The 22395-nt window shown below is 53.3% G+C and overlaps 1 protein-coding gene across 2 annotated transcripts; it reads left to right on the top strand.

Moving 5' to 3' along the window:
• Positions 1-90: 90 nt before the first annotated feature.
• Positions 91-21685, top strand: Lrfn1 (leucine rich repeat and fibronectin type III domain containing 1). 2 transcript variants are annotated; one of them, XM_059253457.1, is made up of 5 exons: positions 91-202; positions 7375-7407; positions 10727-10781; positions 11530-12972; positions 19993-21685. In XM_059253457.1, exons 4-5 carry the CDS (start codon positions 11567-11569, stop codon positions 20891-20893), a joined length of 2307 nt encoding a protein of 768 aa, XP_059109440.1. In that variant the 5' UTR covers positions 91-202; positions 7375-7407; positions 10727-10781; positions 11530-11566; the 3' UTR covers positions 20894-21685. The 2 variants fall into 2 exon arrangements, with proteins under 2 accessions (XP_059109440.1, XP_059109441.1); XM_059253458.1 differs by having other exon boundaries at positions 92-231.
• Positions 21686-22395: the final 710 nt, after the last annotated feature.

The raw sequence follows: 22395 nt of genomic DNA, 5'->3' as shown, positions 1-22395 counted from the left end.
CTGGGATGGAATGGGAAACGGGTGGCCTGGGTCCCTTTAAGGAATTTTGGGGAATGTTCGAATCCGTGAAGGGGTCACTCTTAAGGGGGAAAAGGCCCCTGAGAAGAGAGTTCGGTACCCCCTCTCCTCCCCTCTTCTCCCGCTCTGGGGCTAGAAGCTATCTTCTGGCACTAAATGCTACGTTTCTCAGCCGATCCCTCAGGTAGGAAGAAGTTAAAGACAAATAAATAAGTAACTAAATAAGTAAATAAATCAATAAATAAAAGATCTGGCACCAGGAGGATGCTGGGATGGATGGTTTAGAGGTTGGACAAGCCTGAAGACCCAGGACTATGGGAGGTGAAGAAGATTCAGGACTGTCAGTGAACCCCAGAGGACTTGAAGAGTCAGGGGAAGGGAGGCTCCCCCCACACTTGTCTTTTCTCTTTCTTTTTTTCCAGCACCTCTGGGCACTGGATTCTCTCGGACCTCTGTCTCTCTCTGAAGGACATTTATTGAGCACTCAGGGTATACAGGGCTCTGAGATGGGCAGTCATGACAGATGGCTCATACTTCCCAGTCCTTCTCCCACTGTCTCCCATGTTTTCTCAGTCCTCACACCCGGGGCCCCTGGAACTCCCTCCCTCCACCTCTTTCCAGGTTCCCTGTTGAGAGGTGGCCGTTGCCATGGTAACAATGACAGAGTGACCTTGGGCCTGGGCTGTCCCTCCCCCGAGCCCTGGTGCTCCTAGGGGCGGGCCTAAAAGGGAATTCATACCTTGCCTCTTCCTCCCAGCCGTCAGATTCTTCACCTCATTCTGCCCCTTCCATCCCTGTCCCCTTGTCTCCAGTCAAGACAAGCCCTTCACAGAGAAGTTCTGCATAGAATATCTCTAAGCTGGGCTGTGCAGAAATGCCTTTATCCATCCATGTTCTGGGGGCTTTGGATCAAGTTTGTCTCCTTCCTGCTGGAGACCCCACTCCACCTACATTACTTTTTTTTTTTTTTTCCCCTTGGAATTTTGAGACAGGGTTTCTCTGTGTAGCCCTGGCTGTCCTGAACTCACTCTGTAGACCAGGCTGGTCTCAAACTCAGAGATCCTTCCTCCCAGGTACTGGGATCAACAGTACCACATCACTTCTGATCATGGTGGGAAGGAGAGGTCTGGGGACAAGAGGGGGTATGCAGTGAAGGAACCCCTGGCTTGCCAGGATTAGAGAGGAAATGACACTTGTCCAAGGTCACACACTCACAACCTCTGATGCATTACAAGGATTTGTAGCAGCCATACAGGCATCGGCTTAATTCCTAAGAAACTGAGGCACAGAAGCCGAAGCCACAGACTATTCCATGTCCAAGGGTCATACCTCGCTGTTTTAGGCAAGAGTCTCAGCAGCCATCCTTCCCTTCTCCCTCCTCCCTACCCTATCCTTCAGAGTTTAACTTGCTTTTAGGTTGTCACTGTAAATAAATCCAGTCAGAAAAGGTCATGTATGGGACTTGCCCAATCAAGAGCAGATTTGGAAAGCAAGGACCAATCAGAGGGTCCAGAACAGATTATCTAATGAAGAGTCAGTATAATGGGGGTGGGTGTTTTATTGATGTATTTTATTTTTTATTTTTTATTTTTATTTATTTATTTATTTTTTTGGTTTTTCGAGACAGGGTTTCTCTGTGTAGCTTTGCGCCTTTCCTGGAACTCACTTGGTAGCCCAGGCTGGCCTCGAACTCACAGAGATCCGCCTGGCTCTGCCTCCCGAGTGCTGGGATTAAAGGCGTGCACCACCACCGCCCGGCTTGATCTATTTTATTAAGTTGTATACATTTGTGTGTGTGTGTGTGTGTGTATGTATGCGCATATGCGGGACAGCCATAGGACAACTTTCAGGAGTTGGCTCTTTCTTTCCATCTTGTGGGTTCCAGGGATCGAACTCAGATCTTCAGTCTTGGCCAGAGATGGGTACTGAGCCATCTCACCAGCCTAAGCTTTTTAAGTTTTAAATCTGCATTCTAGTTTTTCCCAGGGCAACTTCTTTCTCTTCTTGGACATGGGCAGGGCTTATGTTTGAGAAGCTCAGAAGGGATTTTAGCACAGAATGAAGACTCCAGGCCTAGGCTGAAAGTTAGGATTCTTTGGGTAGGAAGGCAAAGACAGAGGGCGTGGCTTAGGCAGAAGAGGTGGGACTTATATTTGTGGGCGGAGCCTATGATGAATATTATTTACTTCCGAGTCCATGCTAAGAATCTAGAGTCTCAGGCTGGACGTGGTAGCACAGGCCTTTAGCCCAAGCACTGAGAGGCAGAGGCAGGCGGATCTCTCTGAGTTTAAGGCCAGTTTGGTTTACATGGCAAATTCATATAGAGCTGGTATTTAGGCTTTGAGGCGGGACCTAAGAGGCAGCCGGTAGGACCAGAATTGGGGGTAGAGCCTAGGTGAAGAATTATGGGCTTGGTCATCAGTTGTATTGGAAGGTCTGTTCAGGAACTAGGGCTCCAGTTAGACAACTGCACTGTGTACTTTCGGTGTTCCACTACCTCTGCCTGCTTCGTAGGCTCTTCATTTGTCCATTGTGTGTCTCCATTACTTTCCCCTCTTCCCCCTCACCTCCAGCCCAGGCCTGACTTCACCTCTTTCCCCTTCATTTTTATGCTATGCTGCCACTTATTACCTACCTGTGTGACCCTGGGCAAGGGACTAAACCCCTCTCTGCCTCAATGATTCTCATCTGTAAAATGGGCATAGTCATGGGAGCACTTCCTTACCTGAAGGCCCCCAAACCGTTGCTACATCTATGTTCACATTTGCTGCCATTATTCTCCTACTTCCTTATTGTGGGGTGTGTGTGTGTGTGTGTGTGTGTGTGTGTGTGTGCGCCAGAGGTCAGCCTCAGGTGTTCTTTCTCAGGAGTGGTCCATCTTTTTTTTTTTTTAATTTTAAAAAATTATATGCATGGCAGTAGTGCACATCTTTAATCCCAGCCCAAATAAAATAAATGTTGTCTGTGTATGGGTGTAATGTCTGTGCGCCACTTGCACATCTGGTGCCTGCAGAGGTCAAAAGAGGGCGCTGGATCCCTGGGAAGTGGAGTTACAGAGAACATGAGCTGCCATGTAGGTGCTGGGAATTCTCTTTGGAAGAGAAGCCAGTGTTTTTAACAGATGAGCCATCTCTCCAGCACAGGTTTACTTTGTTTGTGAGACGGATTCTCTCACTGGAACCTAGGGCTGGCAGGTTAGGCTACACTGGGTGGCCCAAAAATCCTCCAGGGATCTGCCTCTCTCAGCCTCCACAGAGTTTGGGTTCCAGGAACCCCATCATCCCCCTGTACAGCACCCCAAAGGCTTCACAGACTGAATGATCTCCCTAGTCCCTCTTTCTGCTTCTGTCTCAACCCTGTACCCCCTTGCTCTAGCTAGAAGGTGGGGTGGGGATGGTGTCTGGAGGGTGTGGACAGGTGACTAGAGAGGGGAGATTAGGAGCATCCCTTGGGGCTCCTCTTGGTTTTGAGTTGGTCCATCCTTCACCAAAGAGGAGATCTGTGGTGGTGAGTTGGCTCTGGGGTTGTGCCTAGGGAGGATTTCCACATGGGGGGGTCCCTAGTGGGAAGTGTTTGAGACACAGGCTGCAATAAGATCTTGAGGAAGGCTTTGCTGAGTTTGGGGGTCCTGTGTGTATCTCAGAAAGAGATGCAACATGGCCTGAGGTACCCAGTGGGCTCTGAGGAAAGGACGGGCAGGCCAGCTCTGGGGTGGGAGTCAGACACTAAGGGTCCAAATAAGGAAGAAGCAAGGTATTCTGGGATCCACGGGAGTCACAGAGGCTACAGGAGCTGAAGGCAGCAGGACTGAATGCTGGGGGTGGGTGGGAAAGAATCTGTGGCAAATGGGGAAAGGTAAACCAAGGGGTGCCCTGAAGGGAACAGAAAGTTCCAAGGTCCCCAAGGGTGTTGGACGGTGACCTGAGGTATAGTTGGGGAAATGAGAAGCATTTAAGGGTCTTCGATGGGCAGAAGAGATGTTTGGGGTTAGACATGAGCCATGATCTGCAGTTCCTCCTGTGGGCGGGAAATGAAGCCCTTGATGGAGGAAAGGCATGGTTGGGGTTGGGCCCATTGCTCTGGATGGCTGTGAAACACGGTCTGCTTCCCCAGGCTTCCCCAATGGATCGAGCTATGGTGTGCTCTTTCTGGACATTGACAAATAGTCTGAGTCCTCCATGGATTCTGGGGTGTGGTCCGAGTGTTGGGTATGATTTCGGATGACTGGGTGTAGGGTGAGGTCTGGATCCCCCGGGATGCTGTGATATGATGATCTGAGGTCCCTCTGGAATTAGAGGTGTATGGTCTAGGTTTCCTGACAGGGTGGTGCCCACCTCCCACCCCCATCTGAAGTCACGAAACAGAGAACACGGTCTCTGGTCCCAGGTGGCTCACCAACATGCTTTGGGGTTTCAAAGGAGGTAAGACCTGTACTCTGAGGATGTGATGGAGAGAGCTGGTGTGTGTGTGTGTTGGGGTGGTGGTGGTGTCCAAGTAGCCGCTGGGGCGTGGTCTGGAGGGACGGGTGGGGCCGGGGCCCAGGCTGGACCCCGGCGCTCCGCAGTGGAGAGGGGGTCTGCAGCGACCTGGGCGTGCGTGTGGCCGCCCCACCTAGGGCCGGCGCCCCCTCCCCCCTTGCGGCGGCGACGCGGAGGGCGGAGCGCGGCGGCGCGCGGGAGGGCGGGCGGGAGGCGGGAGGCGGGCGGGAGGCGGCCCCGCGGCACCGCGCCCCCTCCCCCAGCCCTCCCCCCACCATGGCGCGGCGCGAGGCGGCGGCGGCGGCGGCGGCGGGGCCGGGCCCCGGGCCCCCTCCCCCGGGCTGGGTGAGCGCGGCCCGCGGCGGTCCCTGGGGCTCTTTGGAAGCGGCGGGCGGGGGCGCGGGGACGAGCGTGCCCGTGTGTCCGCGGCGCTGCGGTGGGGCCCGGCGTGCGCCCGCCCGCGGCCCTGTGTGTGCCCGGCGCCCCGCCGGTGTGGCCATCCGGGCGTGTGCGGGGCCGCGGTCAGCCGTGCGTGTGCATGTGTGCATGTGTGCGTGTGTGCGTGTGTGCGCGCGTGTGTCCCACACACTCCGGGGCGCCGGATCTGGGGGGCTGTGGCGCGCCCGTCCGAGGGGCTGTGTGCAGGTGTGTGCGGGGGCTGCGCGCCCAGGTGTGCGGGGCTCCCAGTGGGCCTGTGCGCGCGTGCGGCTGGCTGTGTTGGGGGTCTGTGTCCGGCGGGGTTGGAGATCCATCGGAAGGGCTGCGGAGCCGGGTGTGTTCACTCGGGTATCCGTGTGTGTGTGTGTGTGTGTGTGTGTGTGTGTGTGTGTGTGTGTGTGGTGTGTTGTATGCGGGTTGGATGTCTCCGAGGGCGTGTGTGTGTGTGTGTCTATGTGTGTGTCTGTGTCTGTGTGTCTGTGTCAGGTACCCTGCTGGGGTGGGGGCTGAGGCTCAGCGCATAGTGGGGCCAGGCCTCTGTATGGATGGGGGGGGTTGCTTGGCTGCTCCCTCTGTCCATGTCAGCTGGGGGGGGGGGGTCCCTCAGTGATCCTTGGGGGAGACGGCCATGTCTTCCTCCTCTTCTCCGTGGCTGGTTGGGGAGGGGGGATGGGAGGCCGGGAGGTGGACAGATGGAGGGATGAGAGGCCGAGGGATGGACAGATGGGCCCTGGGGTGGGGGGTGAGGGTTGGAGAGTGGAGGGTGGGGATGAAGACCTGGCCCTTCCCACTCCACGCCACCCTAACTCCCCCACCTGCCGGGTATCTGCAGATAGGGCCTCAGTTGCCTATATCTTAATAGCAAGGCTGGGGAAACTCTGGGGGTTGCTGATGGCAGAATCTTTTGGGAACCCGGCTTTGGGACTCAGCCCCTTCCCATCCCTACGAAGTCCCACCTGCTGAACTATGACCTTTGACCCGGGCTTGTACTTGGTTCTTTTTGGGGCGGGCTGTAAAAGGACTGGGAGGGATGTTAGAATGTGTTTGGCCTGGGAAGTAGGTGGGGCAGAGTGCAGGGCCATGAGGAACGGGTATCAGTGACAGTGTGAAGCTGGTCGGTCTGTTGACTGTGCTCTGTGCTTTGGTATGTTGTGTGCATTTACAAGTGTGCTAGTTCCTCCTGGGACTGTGGCGTGAGTGTGTCTGTGATGCGTGAGCCTCTCAGAGTGCCTACAAAGTGCCTGTGTGCTTGCTCCCAGCTCCCAGCTTTGTCAGTGTGTGTTCGTGCTAAGGGTTCTGTGTGCACGTGTGGAAGTGTGCTCCGGCTGTACCTGCATGTGTCTGTTGGTGTTCTGTCTGCTCTATGACTGCATGGTGGGAATATGTGAAGTTGCATGAATGTGTTTGGGTGTGAAAGAGTGTGCACCTATGTATCTTTCATTGTGCAGGTGAGTCTTGTTGTGTGTGAACCACTGTGTATTGACAAGGGTTATATAGATGCAAGTGTCTGGTTGTCTGATAAGGGGCACACAGGTCTCTCTGTATCTGTGCATCTGTGAATGTGCAAAGGAGAGCCTCTGTGTGTGTGTGTGTGTGTGTGTGTGTGTGTGTGCAGGTATGTCAACCTTGAGGGGTGTGTGTCTCTCTTGGAAGTCCTTTTCTACTTTAGTCTCTGGGGACCAGGTTCTGTATGTTTAGGCATATATCTACAAGATACATGCACCTGTGCCTTGGGCACAAGACTGACTCTACTTCTGGGTCTAGTGAGTGTGAACTGTATGTAGCATGCCAAGGCATAGTCTGTGGTCCTGGAACACAAATGGGACTATATCCTGGGCTCAGTACTCTGCAGGGCAGGGAGCACCCAGACTGGGGTGGTGTACCCCTGCAGAGTTTGGATTGAGACTCTCATGGATTGGCATGGGCTCATCAATGTTAATATGGATTGAGATGCGATGGCATGATAGGAACCCCCTGATGCTTCTGCACTCTGGATGCCACTCATGTCTTTGAAGTTGGGGAGCCCATTTGAGAACTCTTGAGTTCTAAAGGATAAAATGTCTGATCCAAGCTCTTGGGTCCCAAAAAGAGAAGCCTGGGAATTTAGAAATCTAGGGCTGCTAAGAGGGGTGGGTAGATTCCATACTCCAGGAAACTGATGCAGGTCGGGGAGGGGGTAAGGGTCAGCGCTCCTGAGACACCAGAGGGCAAAGCTCACATCCTGGACTCTTGGGGTTTGGAGGGTGAACAGTCCTGAGGCCCAGTCTCCTAAGGTTTGGATATGACTTTTGGGTCCCTCTGGGAGTCTGAAGATCCTGTAGCAGGGAGCCTGAGAAAGTGATCACTCTAGGGATTCCCTTGGCCCAGATGGTCTCCAAGGTAGGCCTTGATGCCTAGAAAGAAGCTGGAAGAGGCTAACTGTGGTTTTGTTCTTTTGCAGGTACCGGCCCAGGCCCTGACTCCTTGAAGAGAGGTGAGTATAGTGTCATGGACCGGATGAGGGATATGGGGTGTGCCTTGGGCTGGGGAAGAGCTTGGGGTGATAGCACACTGTCTGCCCAGGCCAGAGCTCTACCAGTGTACCCAGGTGCAGAAATCCAGTGTCCAGGGAGGCAGGTGCCCATTCCCACTGAAGAGTAGAGATAAGTCTGTGAGCATTGTCGTTGGGTAAGGGTTCATTTCTTGGTGGTCAGGAGGCTCAGAGGGGCCCCATATGTCAAGATATGACATCTCTCAAGATAGGTAAGGTGGTCACGAAAGTGGGGTCCCATTTTATCGGTAAGGATCCACAAGTGTTTCCAGGCATGGAATAACCCCTGCACAATGGTAATACAGGCCTGTCATCCAAGCAGTCAGTGGGCTGAGGCAGGAGAATTATGAGTTTGGTGCCAGCCTGGGCTACACAGTGAGACCCAGTTTCATAAAAAGGAGGAGGAGGAGAAGAAAAGAAGGAGGGGGCAATAGCTCACTTGTAGAGCACTTGCCTAGAGTCCATTAGTGAAGGAGTAGGGGGTGTGGCTTAGCCATAGCACATTTGCTTAGCATGCGCAAGGCCCTGGGTTCCATCCCCAGCATCTCACTCACACATACACACATACACAGTGTTAGTATCATCTAACATTTATGTAGCATTTATGTAGTCTGAAGCTAAGCTAAGCATGTTACAAAATATTCTTACTGAGCCCTCTCCAAAGCCCTGTGAGGTAGCTAGAGGTCATCATAGTCACAGATGAGCACAGGGAGGCACAGGGGGAGATGTTGTTTCCTCGAAGCCACACACAACGGGGACTTGGGGTGTGAATCCTCGCAGAGGGACGGGATTCTAACCCGAGGTGCTCCGGTGCCTTTGGGTAACTGGTAGCTGTTTTCATTGCACCTGTCTTACCTATGAGTCTGCCGCAGCTGTGCAAGGAGAGACCCCATGCTTGTTTCATAGAATAGGTTCCGGGCCCCAGAGACCCAAAGCAAGCAGGTGTCCTGCAGGGCTCCTGCTGGTAGAGGCCCACCTTCCAGACCTGGGTTTCTAGGCAGTGCAGAACTAGAGGGAGACGGAACGGAGATGGGGGTGTGCAGAGTTGTGCTACCCCGGCCCTGCTCAGTCTCTCTTCAGCCCATCTCCGTCTCCTTCTATCCCTGTTTCTCTCCTCCTCTATTTCGTCTCTCTAACTCTCTTTCCTCTCCCCCGCCTCTTCTATCCATCTCTCTGGCTCAGTCTGTTTGATGCATTTTCTTCTTCACTCAGGTTTTTGGGTTTTTTTTTCCCTTTGTTCCACTGTTACCTGACTTTTCATCTCCTCTTGGTTTCTTGAGACAGGGTCTTCATATGTAACCCAGGCTGGCCTACAACTTTGAACCTCTTGAATGCTGGGATTACAGGTGCCTGCCACCGTACCTGGCATGTTAGGCAAGCATGCCACCACTGAGCCACGCCCCCAGCCCCTCATGGCTGGATTCTAGGCAGGTGCTCTACTACCAAGCCCCGCCCCCAGGCCCTCATTGGGGGATTCCAGGCACATGTTCTGCTGGGCCAGACCAGAACCTACTTCACCGCCTTGGGAAGCGATTTTCTCTTTTTGCCCTGTTGTCTTTCAGTCCATCTCTCCCCACTTGCTTCCTTCTGGTTTTCTCTCTCAGCCTTTCTCCAGCTTTCTTGGTCCCAATCTTCTTCCCCTGGGCAGGAAGATCAAGGTCACATATGGCCACCACCCCACATAGATTAATTGGAGGTTGGTCAGCAGGGGCTGGGGCATAGGGCAGAGAGGGTGGAAATAGCTTCAAGGACGCCCCCTTCCCATCCTTTCCTCTTTACCCCCTCTACCGCCCACCCTGTGTTGTGATGGGAGCTGACATGTCGTGGGTTGCAGCTGCTGGAGGGGGAATCCCCGCCGGAAGGTTTTGCCTGGAGCAGAGGCATAGTGTGTGTGTGCACATGCAAGCGCCTGTAGGCATGTATGGGCCTCCTGTGTACCTACTGTTGGTACCCGTCACCCCCCGCTCAGGAGCGCAGCTGAACCTAGAAAGAAGCCATACTCAGAGGAGGACTTCCCCAGACTGGGATGGGAAACTCTGATGCTTTTTTCTTCCCACCTTTTCCGTTTTTTGTTTTGTTTTTTTGTTTGTTTGTTTTTGCCTTTTTTGTTTGTTTTCCACCAACTTAGGTGGAGGACTTAACATTCATTGAGTGCTTACTGTGTGTTAGGCTGCGTACTCAGTGGTTCCCATGCATAAACTCAGTGTGAAGATGTTATTGTCTTAGCATACGAAGTCAAGAAATTTTGGCCTGTCCGGGTGTGGTAGCACGCACCTGTGATCCCAGTACTTGGAAGGCTGAAGGAGGAGGATCAAGATTTCAAGGCTAGAGCCGGGCGGTGGTGGCGCACGCCTTTAATCCCAGCACTCGGGAGGCAGAGCCAGGCGGATCTCTGTGAGTTCGAGGCCAGCCTGGGCTACCAAGTGAGTTCCAGGAAAGGCGCAAAGCTACACAGAGAAACCTTGTCTCGAAAAACCAAAAAAAAAAAAAAAAAAAAAAAGATTTCAAGGCTAGCCTCAACTGTGTAGCATGTTCTAGAACAGTGCGCACTACATACTATCCTGTCTTAAAGAACAAGATAGATGTGGTGGACACACCCTTAATCCCAGGATTTGGGAGGCAGAGGCAGGTGGATCTCTGAATTCAAGGCCAGCCTGGTCTACTTAGTGAGACCTTGTCTCAATAACAACAACAAAACTTGCTATAGGGGAGATTTGTGACTTAAACAACCTGGGCGACATAATAACACCACCATGTCGCAAACAAACAAGTGAAAAATAACAACAAAAATTTTAAAAAGGGAGAAAAATAAAGAAATTATGGCTTAGATATGCGAATCATTACTGTGGTCTCCTAGAGTTGGTAAACGAGAGAACTGGAATTTGTACTCGAATGTGGTTGATTTTAAAGCACTTCTAGGCCAGCAAGATGGCTCATCGGGTGAAGGAGCTTGCTGCACAATTCTAGCAACCTGAGTTTGATTCCCGGAAGCCACATGAAAGTGGAATCAAGGAACCAGTTCCAGAAAGTTGTCCTCTGACCCTGCCGCACATACACAATAGTCATATTTAAAATGAAAGCTCCCAGTCTTAGCATGGCACACAGTTCTGTGCTTGTTATGCGTTAGGCACCCAGTGGTGCTGCAGCAATGGTTTTTAGTATGTGTTAGATTGTCCGTGCCGGGGGCTGTTCCAACAGCGGTGCTCATGAGTGTACATAACCCTCACCAAAATAAAGCCTGCTCCTCCTCTCCGTTTTACAGATGAAGAAACCGAGATTCAGAGAGGTTCAGACACGTGCCCGAGGTCTCACAGCTAGTAAGTGTCACAGCTGGGATTCGAACTAAGAGTGTGTGTTTGACATGCTTGTTCCTGAATTTCAGCCAACGGTGATTTCAGACTATCTGGTGGGCTGGGAGGTCATGGGCAGTTGGGGATCTCCTAGAGCCCTGACAGAGGCGGGGGGAAGAAGACTTCGGAGTAACACAAAGGTGATTTGTCAGTTACGATGGGAAATTTTGTAATCAGATCCGGGTGTTTTGGTCCAGATCTATAATCTTAGCACTTAGAAGTCAGACACAGGAGGATCATGAATTCAAAGCCAACCTGGGATACAGTGATACTTTGTCTAGGAAAAAGACAGGCCAGGTGGCAGCCCACACCTTTAATCCTAGCTCTTGAGAGGCAGAGGCAGGCTGATCTGTGTGAGTTTGAGGCCAGCCTGACCTACAAAGCGAGTTCAGAGGCTACCTAGTAAGACCCTGTCTAGAGGAGAAAGAAAGAAAGAAAGAAAGAGAGAGAGAGAGAGAGAGAGAGAGAGAGAGAGAGACAGAAAGAAAGAAAGGAAAGAGAGAGAGAGAAAGAAAGAAAGAAAGAAAGAAAGAAAGAAAGAAAGAAAGAAAGAAAAGATTGGCCATTTTACCAGCTGCTTTGAAGTCTGTTGTCCAGATCTCATTCATTGGGAGCTAAAGGATACAGTTTGACGTTCACCAGCACATCCCAGGGTTTAAGGGTGGTGACCAAGCCAGGTCCAGGTATCCTGCTTGACTATCTTTTTCCCCTCCAGGTCTCACCTCCTGCTTCTCCTGCCTCCCCCCTGCACCATGGCTCCAGGCCCCTTCTCCTCTGGGCTTCTCTCGCCACCACCTGCTGCTCTCCCCTTTCTGCTGCTGCTCTGGGCAGGGGCATCTCGCGGCCAGCCCTGCCCCGGTCGCTGCATCTGCCAGAACGTGGCACCTACACTGACCATGCTGTGTGCCAAGACCGGCCTGCTCTTTGTGCCGCCCGCCATTGACAGGCGCGTGGTAGAGCTGCGGCTCACCGACAACTTCATTGCGGCTGTGCGTCGTCGAGACTTCGCCAACATGACCAGCCTGGTCCACCTCACCCTGTCTCGCAACACCATTGGTCAGGTGGCAGCCGGCGCCTTTGCTGATCTGCGTGCTCTCCGGGCCCTGCACCTCGACAGTAACCGCCTGGCAGAGGTGCGCGGGGACCAGCTCCGGGGCTTGGGTAACCTCCGCCACCTGATCCTTGGCAACAATCAGATCCGTAAGGTGGAGTCGGCAGCTTTCGACGCCTTCCTGTCCACCGTGGAGGACCTGGATCTGTCCTACAACAACCTGGAGGCACTGCCGTGGGAGGCGGTGGGTCAGATGGTGAACTTGAACACCCTCACGCTGGACCACAATCTCATTGATCATATCGCGGAGGGCACCTTTGTGCAGCTGCACAAACTCGTGCGCTTGGACATGACCTCTAACCGTCTGCACAAACTGCCCCCCGATGGGCTCTTCCTGAGGTCCCAGGGCGGTGGGCCCAAGCCACCCACCCCACTGACCGTCAGCTTCGGTGGCAACCCGCTGCACTGCAACTGTGAACTGCTCTGGCTGCGGCGCCTGACCAGGGAGGACGACTTGGAGACGTGCGCCACGCCTGAGCATCTCACTGACCGCTACTTCTGGTCCATCCCCGAGGAGGAATTTCTATGTGAGCCGCCGCTCATCACGAGGCAGGCAGGAGGCAAGGCCCTGGTGGTGGAGGGCCAGGCTGTCAGTCTGCGCTGCCGGGCGGTGGGTGACCCTGAGCCCGTGGTGCATTGGGTGGCCCCTGATGGGCGACTGCTGGGGAACTCCAGCCGGACCCGGGTCCGTGGGGATGGAACGCTGGATGTGACCATCACCACCTTGAGGGACAGCGGTACCTTCACTTGCATAGCCTCCAATGCTGCGGGGGAAGCCACTGCCCCGGTGGAGGTATGTGTGGTACCTCTGCCACTGATGGCGCCCCCGCCTGCTGCCCCGCCGCCTCTCACCGAGCCTGGTTCTTCTGACATCGCCACACCAGGCAGACCTGGTGCCAACGACTCAGCCACTGAACGACGGCTCGTGGCTGCCGAACTCACGTCCAGCTCTGTGCTCATCCGCTGGCCGGCTCAGAGGCCAGTGCCTGGCATCCGCATGTACCAAGTGCAATACAACAGCTCTGCGGATGACTCTCTAGTCTACAGGTGAGTGTGGAGCTGCAGCCCCAGGACCTCCTCTCCAACTCCAGCATCTTTCCCTCCGACCGTCTGCTCCTCCATCCCCTTGACCTTGCTTAGATGGGTAGGCCTGGAGTTGGTTCCTTTTTTTCTGCTGTGCAGTCTTTGTGTTTCTCGAGCTTAGGAGATATTTGTGGAACACAACATGAGCCAGTGAAGGGCTGGGTAATGGAGTTATAAAAGTGAGTAGGGCCCGGTGCTTCAGGATGGTGATCCTTTCAGAAGCTGAGGCAGGAGGATTGCAAGGAAAAGGCTGGCCTGGACAACTTGGAGGCACGGTCTCAAAATCTAAAAAGTAGAAAAAAGAGTGTTGGAGATGGAGCTCAGTTATAGTGAGTTAGAGCACCTGCCTAGAACCCCCCAGTGAGGGGCTGGGGTGTGACTCAGTGGTAGATCCCCCCTGCCTAGAACCCCCTAGTGAGGGGCTGGGGGTGTGGCTCAGTGGTAGAGCCCCTGCCTAGAATCCCCCAGTGAGGGGCTGGAGTGTGGCTCAGTGGTAGAGCCCCTGCCTAGAATTCCCCAGTGAGGGGCTGGGGGCGTGGCTCAGTGGTAGAGCCCCTGCCTAGAACCCCCTAGTGAGGGGCTGGGGGTGTGGCTCCGTGGTAGAGCCCCTGCCTAGAATCCCCCAGTGAGGGGCTGGGGGTGTGGCTCAGTGGTAGAGCCCCTGCCTAGAATCCCGCAGTGAGGGGCTGGGGTGTGGCTCCGTGGTAGAGCCCCTGCCTAGAATCCCCCAGTGAGGGGCTGGGGGTGTGGCTCAGTGGTAGAGCCCCTGCCTAGAACCCCCTAGTGAGGAGCTGGGGGTGTGGCTCAGTGGTAGAGCCCCTGCCTAGAATCCCCCAGTGAGGGGCTGGGGTGTGGCTCCGTGGTAGAGCCCCTGCCTAGAATCCCCCAGTGAGGGGCTGGGGGTGTGGCTCAGTGGTAGAGTACTTGCTAAGCTGGGGAGGCACTAAGTTCCATTCCCATTACTGCCAAACAACAAATATCTCACAGGGTTCATGGTTAACATCACTTGCTCTCCAGAGGCTTCTGATCATGAATTCCATCAGTTAAACATTGTGGCACATAAAACACATGTGTTTATAGTTACATTTCTATTTATGTCAATACTACTATTCCAATTGGATATATTCTAGAAACAGAAAGGGAAAAGCATGAGAAAAATAGAAACAAATGTAATGAACCAGTTTGGTTTCTATTACTGTGACCAAGCCATTCGGTGGTGGTGAATGCCTTTTATCCCGCACTCGAGAGGCCCGTGAATCCCTGAGTTTGAAACCAGCTTAGTCTATGGAGTAAGTTCTAGGGCAGCCAGGGTTACATAGGGAAACCTTGTCCCAAAGCAACAACAACAAAACAAAATAAAAAACACTATGACCATCAAAAACAAAAACAAAACAAACAAACAAACAGAAAAACCACTCTGACCAAAAGCAACTTGGGGAGGGGAGGGTTTATTTTTCATCTTACAACTCAGGTCACACATAGTCCATCACTGAGGAAGTCAGGGCAGGAACTGGAGGCAGGAACTGACGCAGAGGCCATGGAGGAGTGCTGCTCACTGGCTTGCTCCCTTGGCTGTTCTGTCTACTTTCTTATACAACGCAGGAGGACCTGCCCATGGGTGGCGCCACCCATATTGAGCTGGGCCCCTCCATCCCATGTCAATCATTAATGTAGACAATGCCCCCACAGACTTCCCTGTGGGCCAGTCTGATGGAAGAAGCATTTTCTCAGTTGAGGTTCCCAGATGACAAAAAAACTAATCAGTAGCTATGAGCTATTTACACCATGGTCTTAGGGTGAACAGGCCTGCAGGGAGATAGCTATCAATCTGTTGTCTTTTCCTCTCCCATCTGTCTGTACTTTCTCTCTCTCTGTGTCCATCATTAGGCACTTAAACTGCACTGTACAGGGCCCTGACTTGGGTGTGGCTGTGGGTCATAGAGAAGAAAAGAGAAGGATAAGATGGAAATGCACTGAAATTTGTTTATTTATTATTATTTGAGACAGGGTTTCTCTGTGTAGCCCTGGCTGTCCTGGAACTCACTTGGTAGACCAGGCTGGCCTCGAACTCACAGAGATCCTCCCACCTCTGCCTCCCGAGTGCTGGGATTAAAGGTGTGCGCCACCACCGCCCAGCCCTGAAATGAGAATTTATAAAGAAATAATTACCTACCTCGCTTCCATCCTTACCTGGGAAACAGTAGGTATCCAATATGTGTGTTTCCTGAACACAAAGGACAGCTCTGAGGCAGATACTGTGGCACATGCCTGTGACCCAAGCACTTGAGGGGCTGAAGCAAGAGGGTCTTCAGTTCAAGGTCAGTCTGTGGTATGTAGTGGCTTTGAGGTCAGTCTGAGCTACATAGTGAGATCTTGTCTCAACAAACAAAACTATAAAAAAGGCAGCTTAGCTGCATCCAATGTGACCATGGGCACCTGGGACCCGAGGAGTCCAGTGGGTAGGAGCCCGAGTCCTGTGTCTTGATACTTTGTCACTGGGGCTCTCAGACCCTGGCACACAGCAGGGATGACACACAGTGGACACTGAAAAATGGCAGTTGGCTACATAGACACATCTCGCTTGCCTTCCTTGTGCATTGTAAAGTGGGTGCTGAGCGCCTAGCCCTGAGCTTCATTCCTTTGGGCGATCAGAGGGTCTGGAACCACTCCCCATCTGTGGTCGCCCCAACAACTTGAGTGTGCTCAGCCCTTCACAAAAAGCCTGTCTCTTGACCTGTGTCTCTGCTTGCCCGGGGCCTCGCTTTCCCCGTGGCTCTGCTTTTCTTTGGTTCCTGAGATAGGCTCTTGCCCTTGGAGCCTAGGCTACCCTTTGACTGGGTAGTCCCAGGTGGGCACGGAACTCTGAGATTTCAGGGACCACCCCAGGTACACATTTCCTCATTTTGCCTCTGGCTGTCAAACACTGAGGGCATTGTTGGCTTTCTCAGATGCTCTCCCTAGATTAGACTGACCCATTCTAACAAGCAGTCAGCAAACCAAGGCTCCAAACAGAAGCCTTCATAAACTATGTCCAAAGCTGCGGCTGTATTCTGCTTCCAGCTTTCCTATGGAGCAATTACCACACTCCCATTTACTTCATTCAAAAAATTTTAAATGACTTTTTCCTGTGTGTGTCACTTAACATTTTTTAAGTTACATTTATTTGTGTGTGTGGTGGGGAGCATTAGTTCCATGGTGTGCATGTAGCTGTCAGAGAACATCTTGTAGGAATCAGTTCTCTCTCTCTCTCTCTTTTTATTTATTTATTTATTTATTTATTTATTTATTTATTTATTTATTTATTTGGTTTTTCAAGACAGGGTTTCTCTGTGTAGCTTTGCGCCTTTCCTGGAACTCGCTTTGTAGCCCAGGCTGGCCTTGAACTCACAAAGATCCGCCTGCCTCTGCCTCCCAAGTGCTGGGACTAAAGGCGTGCGCCACGACCGCCTGGCCTCAGTTCTCTCTTTCCACCATGGGAATCTTGGGGATGGAACTCTGGTTGTCAGGTTTGGTGGCAAGCTCCCTTACCCACTGAGCCATCTTGCCAGCTTTTATTTTATTTAATTTAACTTATTTATTTATTTATTTATTTAGGTTTTTTGAGACAAGGTTTCTCTGTGTAGCTTTGGAGCCTGTCTCGGAACTCACTATGTAGACCAGGCTGGCCTTGAACTCACAGAGATTCACCTGCCTCTGCCTCCCGAGTGCTGGGATTAAAGGCGTGCGCCACCACTGCCCAACTCCTTTATTTTATTTTTATTCATTCATTTCTTTGTGGTACTGTTGATTGAACTGAGGGCCTCATGAATGCTAGGTACTCACTCTATAATGCTCCTAGCCCTTCACTGGGGGATTCTAGGCAGGGACTCTACCACTGAGTCACACCCCTAGCCCCTCATTGGGGGATTCTAGGCAGGGGTATCATTGAGCCACACCCCAGCCCCTCATTGGGGGATTCTAAGCAGGGGCTCTACCACTGAGCCACACCCCAGCCCCTTACTGGGAAATTCTAGGCAAGGACTCTACCACTGAGCCACACCTCCAGCCCCTCACTGGGGGATTCTAGGCAGGGGCTCTACCACTGAACCACACCTCCAGCCCCTCACTGGGGGATTCTAGGCAGAGGCTTTACCACTGAGCCACACCCCTAGCCCCTCACTGGGGGATTCTAGGCAGGGGCTCTACCACTGAGCCACACCCCAGCCCCTCACTGGGGGATTCTAGGCAGGGGCTCTACCACTGAGCCACACCCCAGCCCCTCACTGGGGGATTCTAGGCAGGGGCTCTACCGCTGAGCCACACCCCCAGCCCCTCACTGGGGGATTCTAGGCAGGGGCTCTACCACTGAGCCACACCCCAGCCCCTCACTGGGGCGTTCTAGGCAGGGGCTCTACCACTGAGCCACACCCCCAGCCCCTCACTGGGGGATTCTAGGCGGGTTCTCTACCACTGAGCCTGTTTTTTCTTTTAAGACACAGAACTTGAGGCTCTGTGGGAGAGACCATTTGCTCTTAGATGCAGAGAGCAGCAGAGCTTTTTTTCATATGCTTGAATGCACACTTATTGAATACCTAGTGTTTGCCAGGCAGGGATGGAGGGGAGATGGATGATGTATTTCTGTCAGTCATTCCGATTGTGTGATTTTTTTTTTTTTCCTCATCTCTCTTCACTGCTCCTGTCTGGGTGGGGGAAAGTTCCAGACCCAGCATGTAAGCAGATCTTGATGGCCCCCAGCTGGGCAAGTTCCCAGGACTCTTTCCTCCAGAGGGCCCACTTCTATCCTGCATCCTCCATTGCTGATGCTTGTACATAGGACAGCACTGCAGGGGTTAACTTCCTCTCTGCAGCCATGGGCTGAGGTGCCATCCAATGAGAAGCCTGCTCAGCTGCTTGCTCTGGCCTGGCAGCCAATGAGAGACTCATGGGCTCAGGCTTTCTTAAGGAGCCAGTGACTGTCCTTGAAAAGGGGGGGATCCCCTAGCAACTGGTTATTTGGGGAGAAGAACAATCCTCTAGCAGAGGAAAAGGGAAAGTTCATTCAAGAAGGGGGTCAGGGCAGCCGGAGGTGGGTGACCTATGGAAAACAAAGAGCCTAATGAGAAACTAAAGGGCCCTTTGAGACCTATGCTTGAAGTCGTGGGGTGAAGGGTGGTGCCTGGTGACAGGGTCTTTCTTGGTGGGGGTCTCAGGACCAGGGCTGGTGGGCCTGTGGAGCTCTGACAGGTAAGCATGGATGGGGATGAGGCATGGCTCTTTAGAAGGGGCTGAACTTGTTCTGTATGGTCTCAAGCAGAGGAAGAGGCGGTGCTCGTCCTGGTGAGCCACTAAAGTCCTCGGCCGGAGAGAAGAGTCTGTGAGGTTGGGTTCTGGGTGTGCCAGTCAGGGTGCACTCCACACTCCTGGGTTCTCTGAGGCTGGAAGTAACCAAAACAGACTGTGCCAAGAGATGCTCATCAAAAGAGAACAAAGTCTGGGAGGGAGTGTTCTTACGGTGGATCTTAGAGGAATATACAGGACGCAGCTGGGGGGTGGCTTAGTGGGTCAAGGCACTTTCTACCAAGCCTGACGACTTGAGTTCAATCCCTGGGACACATGGTGAAAGGAGATTCCTGTAAGTTGTCCTCTGACCTCTTCCGTACATACGCGCGCACGCACGCGCACGCGCATACACACACACACACACACACACACACACACACACACACATTAATAAATGTAATTTAGATGAGCAGGCCTGGTAAGGATGGTATTGCTGTAGACAAAAATAGAGAGAGATGTAGAAGAGGCAAGTAGCCTTAGAATGGGAGCCCGCAAGGGCTGCTGGGAACACTGGGTGGGATATTAGCTCATAGTGAGATCCTTTAGATAATTCAGGTTTTAGCTATGTTAATTCATTCATTCCTCATGCTGTCTCTAGGATGTAGGGATTCCTACTGTCCCCATTAGAGGGAAATGATGCACAGAGAAGTTAAGAAACTTGTGTATGGTCACAGAGGGCAGAGAAGAGGCCCTATCCCAGAGTTGTGGCTCCCCGGTGTTTAACAGAAGGACTTTGCTATACTGTGTACCTCATTTGAGGAGAATGGTCTACAGCAAATGAAACCCATGCTTATCTACATTTTAGCCGATTGTAGATGAGAGTTGGGGAGTATGGGTCAGTGGGTTGATTTCTGGAGTTCTGGTGGTACGGTGATCTGCATAACCTAGAACAGCTGGTTGCCTCCAGAGGAGCAGTCCCGAGGTGCCTCAAAGGGACATGGCTTCTAAGCCAGAGTGCAATTAGGAGGGGAATGAGTGGGAATGTGTAGCTGAGGTGCTTGGGAAACTGCGCCAGAAGCTAGAGATTTTACCCAAATATGGGGCGTGTCCTGCAGCAGGCCTCCTCCCCCAAAGGCAAGAATGTGTATCAAAGTGGAATTATGGCTGGGAATGTGGCTCAACTGGCAGAATGTTTGAAGGAAGACCTGGGTTTGATCCCTACTGCCACAAAAGCAAAACCAAACAAACCGATAGGACGCGGTGGGTGCATGTCTGTAAGCCTGAAATCCCAGCATTCAGGAGGTGGAGGCAGGATGGAAACCAGGGACTGGAAGTCCAGCCATTGCCTTCGCAGGGATAAAACAATTGTTGACTTCAGTATCCATCTGAATAAAGGAAAGATATGTAGACCAGGGGGAGTGGCCATAACATTGATCTCTTTAAATGGCATATGACAATTGTCCAAGGTATGAATTAGATAGTCCCAGTAGGTGATGCTCACGGTAGGTGGGTCTGAAGGCGGAGCATGTAGATAAGGGGGCGTGGTCTTGAGCCCCGATCCAGAAAGGCTGGTAATATATTTGAGGAGGAGCGGCTTAAATAGCTGCTGTAGTCTAGGTAGCCTGTGAGACACTAGTAGCATGGTTTCCCATAGGTGGGGAATAAAGTGAAAGGGTGTGGTTAAGAGTGGGGCTAACTCCGTCCTGATTCCACCCCTTTCCACAGGATGATCCCTTCTACCAGCCAGACCTTCCTGGTGAATGATCTGGCGGCTGGCCGCGCCTATGACTTGTGTGTGCTGGCAGTCTACGACGACGGGGCCACCGCTCTGCCGGCTACCAGAGTGGTGGGCTGTGTGCAATTCACCACGGCGGGAGATCCCGCACCATGCCGCCCCCTGAGGGCCCACTTCTTGGGCGGCACCATGATCATCGCCATCGGGGGCGTCATTGTAGCCTCGGTCCTCGTTTTCATCGTTCTGCTCATGATTCGTTACAAGGTGTACGGCGATGGGGACAGCCGTCGCATCAAAGGCACATCCAGGTCGCCCCCTCGGGTCAGCCACGTGTGCTCTCAGACCAACGGCGGCGGCTCAGGCGCACAACAGGCCTCCGCCCCACCAGCTCCAGACCGCTACGAGGCGCTGCGGGAGGTGGCGGTCCCTGCAGCCATCGAGGCAAAGGCGACCGAGGCCGAGGCGACTTCCACCGAGCTAGAGGTGGTGCTTGGACGCTCTCTGGGTGGCTCGGCCACCTCGTTATGCTTGCTGCCCTCCGAGGAAACTTCTGGGGAGGAACCTAGGGCCGTGACGGGTCCTCGAAGGAGCCGCTCGGGGGCCTTGGGGCCTCCAACTTCAGCGCCCCCAACGCTAGCTCTTGTTCCGGGGGGAGCCTCGGCCCGGCCGAGGCCACAACAACGCTATTCCTTTGACGGGGACTACGGAGCGCTGTTCCAGAGTCACAGTTACCCGCGCCGCGCCCGGCGGACAAAGCGCCACCGGTCCACGCCACACCTGGACGGGGCCGGAGGGGGCGCGGCCGGGGAAGACGGAGACCTGGGGCTGGGCTCCGCCCGGGCACGCCTGGCCTTCACCAGCACCGAATGGATGCTGGAGAGTACCGTGTGAGCGCCCGGCGCACGGGCACCGGGACGCCTGTGGGGCGGCACTTAGATGCCCAGCCCGGCCGGATGCGGGGAAGGCTGGAGAGAAGGGATGCGCGAGGGGCGGGGCCAGCCGCGGTCGGGCCGAGCCCACTCGCGCCCGGGATTGGAGGCGGGCCGCCGGCCTCTCCGACTCCACCCCTCCGCCCCGCCCTCTGCGCGCTCGCGGACCTTGCCGGAGCCGGTGCCTTACACAGCGAAGCGCGGGGAGGGGCGGGGCCCCCCCACACTGCAGCACTGAGACACGAGTCCCCTCCCCCACCCGGGACCCTGGGGCAGGGGCGAGGGGCCCATTCCTTGTATCTGGCTGGACTAGATCTCATTCTGCCCCGCGGCGGCCTCCAAAGCCTCCAGCCCCCTCAGCCCCAGTCCCCTCCCTGGTCCCACCTAGTCTGGTTTGGAGGGAGGGGCTCCTCCTTTCTCCTCTCTGTGTCCACGTCTTTCCTGCCCACTGTCGTCAGTCTTAAGTCTTTCCCTACTTGTCTCCCTTTTCTCTGTCCCGTGGTCGTCTCTTCTCCCTCTGACCGCCCTTGATTTTTTAGTTTATTTATTTATTTATTTTTGTTCTGTGTCCTTGTCTCTCCTGATTCCCTCTTCTCAGCATCTCCCGGGCAGGTCCCACTGAAGGACCAGACTCTCCCCTCTGCCTTCCTGTCCCCACAATGAATCCCCACACAGACAAAATCCAAAAACCAAATCCCTCTATCGGAGCCGGGACCCTCCGCCGCAGCAGAATTAAACTTTTTTCTGTGTCTGAGGCGGCTCTGCTGACGTGTGTGTGTGTGTGTGTGTGTGTGTGTGTGTGTGTGTGTGTGTGCGTGCCTGTGCCTGTCTTGGGGGAGGAGGACTCTGAATCAGACTGAAGAGAACATGACAGTGAGGATCAGGAAACTGGCAGGCAGACTCGGAGGTGGGAAGTAGCAAAAAAAAAAAAAAAAATGACAGGTGGCTGGTGTGTGGGGAACCCTTAAACCATCCACCCACTCATAATAACCCTAGGACTTGGGTGCTGTTAGCTCACTCTGCTGATGAGGACACTGAGGCCAGGTGGGTTAGATAACATGTCCTGGCATAACCATAAGGGTGGAAAATTGAGATTAGTTTATTTAATAGTAATTTCAGGAGGCATAGTATAGTGGCCCTCGCCTTTAATCCCAGAACTTGAGAGGCAGAGGCTGAGAGATCTTTGTGATCTTGAGGCCAGCCTGGTCTACATAATGAGTTCCAGACCAGCTAGGGTTACATAGTAAGACCATCTAAAAACAACAAAGTAATTCCATATAATATTTATTTACTTATTTGGTGTGAGTGTGTGTGGTGTAGACATGTATGCTGGTGCACTTATTCATATGTGTAAATGGGGAGGTCAGAGGTACATGTTGGCTTTTTTTCTCTGTCATTCTCCACCTTATTTTTTGAGGCAGTCTCATGGGAGCTCACCAATTTGGCTAGACTGGCTGGCTATTG

The sequence above is a fragment of the Peromyscus eremicus genome, chromosome 1, assembly GCF_949786415.1.
Source record: "Peromyscus eremicus chromosome 1, PerEre_H2_v1, whole genome shotgun sequence".
Classification (NCBI taxonomy): Eukaryota; Metazoa; Chordata; class Mammalia; order Rodentia; family Cricetidae; genus Peromyscus; species Peromyscus eremicus.
This window is presented reverse-complemented; position numbering and strand designations above follow the sequence as displayed.

Excerpts from the sequence above, each read along its gene's own strand:
- Lrfn1 (XM_059253457.1), top strand. The coding sequence starts at position 11,567 with ATGGCTCCAGGCCCCTTCTCCTCTGGGCTTCTCTCGCCACCACCTGCT. Across the intron at positions 12,973-19,992 it reads GATGACTCTCTAGTCTACAG|GATGATCCCTTCTACCAGCC; the intron begins GTGAGTGTGGAG and ends CCCTTTCCACAG.